The sequence below is a fragment of the Cuculus canorus genome, chromosome Z, assembly GCF_017976375.1.
Source record: "Cuculus canorus isolate bCucCan1 chromosome Z, bCucCan1.pri, whole genome shotgun sequence".
Classification (NCBI taxonomy): Eukaryota; Metazoa; Chordata; class Aves; order Cuculiformes; family Cuculidae; genus Cuculus; species Cuculus canorus.
The window spans coordinates 49,250,221-49,254,575 of record NC_071441.1 but is presented as its reverse complement, the minus strand read 5'-3'; the positions used below and the strand labels follow the sequence as shown (position 1 = coordinate 49,254,575).

The 4,355-nt window shown below is 44.4% G+C and overlaps 1 protein-coding gene across 1 annotated transcript; it reads left to right on the top strand.

The window, feature by feature from the left end:
- The first annotated feature begins 402 nt into the window (after window positions 1–402).
- Window positions 403–4,102, top strand: TUSC1 (tumor suppressor candidate 1). Its single transcript, XM_054054460.1, has one exon. The coding sequence runs from the start codon at window positions 419–421 to the stop codon at window positions 968–970; it is 552 nt and encodes a 183-aa protein (XP_053910435.1). The 5' UTR covers window positions 403–418; the 3' UTR covers window positions 971–4,102.
- The last annotated feature ends 253 nt before the right edge of the window (window positions 4,103–4,355 follow it).

Below are 4,355 nucleotides of genomic sequence, written 5' to 3'. Positions count from 1 at the left end.
GTTGTGGAGAGGAGGGAGCTGGCCTCTTCTCCGTAGGGGACAGGACAAGGGGGAATGGCCTCAAGCTCCGTCAGGGGAGGTTCAGACTGGACATCAGAAAAAAATTTTCACAGAAAAGGTCATCGAGCACTGGTAGAGGCTGCCCAGGGAGGTGGTGGAGTCCCCACCCCGGAGGTGTTTAAAAGACGGGTAGAAGAGGTGCTCAAGGACATGGTTTAGTGGCAGATAGGAATGGTTGGACTCGACGACCCGAAAGATCTTTCCCCACCTGCTGACACTACGATCCTATGGCTGCTCCGCCCCGCCCCCGCCCCCTAGGCAGAAGCCCCGCCCATCTCATTTACATAGGGCGGGGCGGGGCAGCGCCCCTCCCTCCGCTGGCGGCGGGGCGTGCGGGTGCACGGCGGGTACGGCACGGATGAGGCGCATGCGCGTTGTGGACGGTCGGTGGGGCTGCGGCGGCTCGGCGCGGAGGGGCCGGGCGGGGCCGGGCGGCGGCGGCAGCAGCGGCCGGCGCGGCGGGGCGGAGGAGCCGGGCGGTGCCCAGGAGGGCTGGCGGGGCCAGTCGCGGGGCTCGCCGCAGCAGCTGGCGGAGCGGTACGCGGACCTGGCGGCCAGCCACGGCGAGGCGCTGCGGCAGCGGGAGGAGCGCGAGTGGCACAACGCGCGGTTGCGCCAGGAAAACGCGCGGCTGCGGCTGGAGAACCGCCGCCTGCGCCGCGAGAACCGTTGCCTTTTCCGCCAGGCCCTGCTGGGCCCCGGCCCCGACAAGCCCGGCGAGGAGGCCGAGGCCCTGCGCCAGCAGCTGGGTCGCCTGCAGGAGAGGCACCGCCGCGCCTTGCGGCACCTGCGGCGCTGCCGGGCCGGCGGTGGGCCCGAGGCCTCGGAGCTGGACGAGCTGCTGGAGGAGGACGAGCAGCCGCCGTCTCCCCCCGAGCTGGAGAAGAGGAGCCTGGTGCCGCCCGTGTAGTCGGGCTGGACCTCGGGGCGGCGGCCCCTTCCCTCGCTGCTGCCGGAGAGCGCTTCCCAGAGGGGGAAGGGGAGCTTTTGGGGTTTTTCATAAGTCCCCTTCTTAGGCATATTGCCAGGAAGCACTAACTCGTCAGGAGAAGCGGGTTCATCTGTAAAAATGACACTTGGAAGAGGCCGGCGTTCTGGGCAAGGAATGCCTCAAAGCATCTGTTGCCATGGAGAACCACGGTGAACAGAGCAGTTGGTCCCATGTCACCTGGTAGCATTGAACTGTGCTTATTTAGGGGGACCGGTTGCGGGTCACCTGATTTCTCTTCGAATTAGTGACTGTCACGTAGATGCCCGTGGGGACTATCAAAAGATGGGTCTGACTAGATCTTAGTGGTCTGTGTACGTGTGTTAGGAAAGGCAGCAGAGGAAGCTTGCAAGCTTCTTCATCAGCGCTCCAGTTAAAGGTGGTGATGGTTCAAACTCATGAATTGTCTGGACTTGAGCAAAACAATATTTGTGTTTTTAAGGATGGATTTTGTTCGCCATCACATGAATATTGGTTTGAATTTCACACTTTCACATAAAACTGCAGCTGATAATAAAAACATAATAAAAAAGTAATAAAACGTGAAATATCTGTCTTAAGTGTGATTTTTAACAGGGTGTTGTTTTGGAATTGAAGATGAAATACTCTTCAGACCTTTGCAGTGGAGTTCCTCAAAGCCAAAGAAATTGGTTGATTTTCAAACTTCCTTAAAAAAATTCTCACTTTCTGTTTGAAAGCAAATTACTTATTTTTCAAACCTCTCTGCCTTTAGAAAATTTACTGTTTGAAAGCACCCCTTGTGAATAACTGCAAGTGTTGCTTTTGTAATGTCCCCTAGCTTTTTTTGTCATTTAAAAGCTGGCTGATGCCATAAGTTTTGGGATTAGCTTCTTAAGGCCTTACTAGGCAAGGTCTGTTTTGGCTCTGAAAGTAACATGAAAAGAGGAAAATCCATCATTCTGTGACTATCTGCTACTATAACTTCTAGGAAAGAATTGTTTCTTCATACGATGTTAGTTAGCATAAGCCTCTACTCATAAAATGGCTGTAGTGCTTGTTAAGTCTCTGGATCTGCAGCCTCAAGTAGGTGCATCCTCAAAACAGAAACAATCTGGGACAGTGCAGTTAGTCTCTCCTTAATGAGAAGTTGTGGATGTTGATGTCTGACTGTGCTGTTTGATTGTTTTTAAATACATGAAGTAGCCTCAGAAGTTAGTAAATTGCTAAATGCTCAAGAATTACAGTACATACAATAGGTGACTTAATGGGATTGTTTTATATTAATAGCAGTTTCCAATAAGTATGAATACCCAAGCAACACAAAGAATCTATGAAAATACTACAAAATTATATTTTAAGGTACAATGCTAGAAATCTGTAACTCTGCCAGACATCCTTTATTCTAAAGTGTTCACTTTAGAATAAAAAACGAAAAAAGATAAGATTTTGGACTTTTCCAATACAATGTGCAAATTATTTTATTTAAACTTCTGCGGCACTCTGAATAAATGTTTTTTTTATGCAAGAGTAATAAGTTCTTTGCAAGTTTATGTAAAGGATTCTTTTGAATTTTATTCTGTATCATAATAGAGAAATTATAGAACAATCCTGTGGATAACAAAATAGGGGAGACGGGGTAGGGAAGAGTATTTTGGTAGGATTCAAATTAATGTGGAGTGTCAAAGAAGAAATTTTAAGTATTTCCTCAGGTTGTTGCTTCCAGGTGAACAGCAATAAACTGTCAACTTTTGCAACATGTCTGAGTTTTATTTAACCAATCATCTGATCTGATTTTTAAGAGCGAAAGACAAGAAAATACAAGAATTGGGAAAAGTCTGTAGTAAGGTGATGCAAGAGTAGTACTTCACTGCAGCCTCCACCAACTGATAGTTTATAAGTGCTAGATTTGCTTTATGACACATTTGCAGGATTCTTGGCTACAGAAAACTACAAATACCAAAACTTACAGGAAAAGTTCATGCTCAGGTGTATCCTGAAGAAGATACCTGTTCATGTCTTAATGCTTGTAGTCCGGATTTGTCTATATGACTAGTTCTTTGCCTAGTATCTACCTAGTAGATACCATAGGCAAATAATCATATCTGGCCTCAAAACTGCAGTTCAGCCAGAACCTCTTATATTGATGGTTAACAGAAAGCACAGAGTCTCTTTGAAATTGTCTGATGCATTACATCATCTACACAACTGAAGTGATGGGAGAAGAGTTACTACAGTTTTATGAAGAACTTAAACCTTTGTCTTCTTTTGGTTAAGGTCTGTTTTTGTTTCCTTTTGTTCTACTTTCTGTCCAATAAGCAGTGAAATCTTGAAGTTACAGTCTTTGCTTCTTACTCTCAAGTCTTGTCTTTAAATCTTTTTGTTGTGTTCTGGACTATGACCCATATTTGTCCTGTTGTTCTAGATGTAGTGGTAGTGTCTCTGTTTTTGTGTCTTGCCATGTTGAGTCTTACTTCTTCTGGCCTCTCTGAATGAGGCTTCCCTGGATATGGAAGAGGGTGCATTACAGAATGAAATTGCTGCATTATTCTCAGCAAACGCAACTATGCTGTCCTGTTGTCCATCTTTTTATAATTTCTTTTTTTTTAATTCAAAATAATTTCAGTTGTAGATTGATAATTTTTAAAACTGTGAATTTCAAAACTGTATTTTTTTTCACGTTTTTGAGTCTAGGTTTTATGTACCTATTTATTTGGATAATTACCTGAAAAAAACCCACTTCTTTGCTCTTGCTGAGGTGAAATTTTTCAAGGCTGGTGGATTATCTTCCTGCTTAAAAATGTTTTTGCTTATAATTAACTTTTACTGCATAGTATTTTGTACTGCAGTGCGTCAGAGTGTTATATGGGAGTGGGTTTCTTTGCAGGCAAGGCTTTACTGAAAATGGATTGAATACAATACTGGATTTGGGCATTTGAATGTTTTGTGGTTTAATTTGGTTTGGGTTTTTTTCTCCACATAAATGCATAGAAACTTAACAAAATACAAATCATCCTGATCCCCTTGTAATATTACAGTGTTTAAAACATGAATATGTATTCTCTTAACTTTCTTTGGAATACACACATGCATGTAAATTTTTTGAGTCAAACAAAACCAAAAATCCTGTAGCTTTTCTTGTTAAGACAATAAAAAATATTTTCTTTTCTAGGAAGTGTTTGGTCTTAGCTGCGGCATTTTCTTTACCTTTCTGCCCTGTACCTCATGTTAAGAAATTATTATGAGGTTTAGGTTAAAATGGAAGCTATGTGCATGGCTATATTAAAGCTGTGCTAAAATCTTTTGGGACCCCATGTGAATTTGATGGCAATTACTTTAAAACACATGC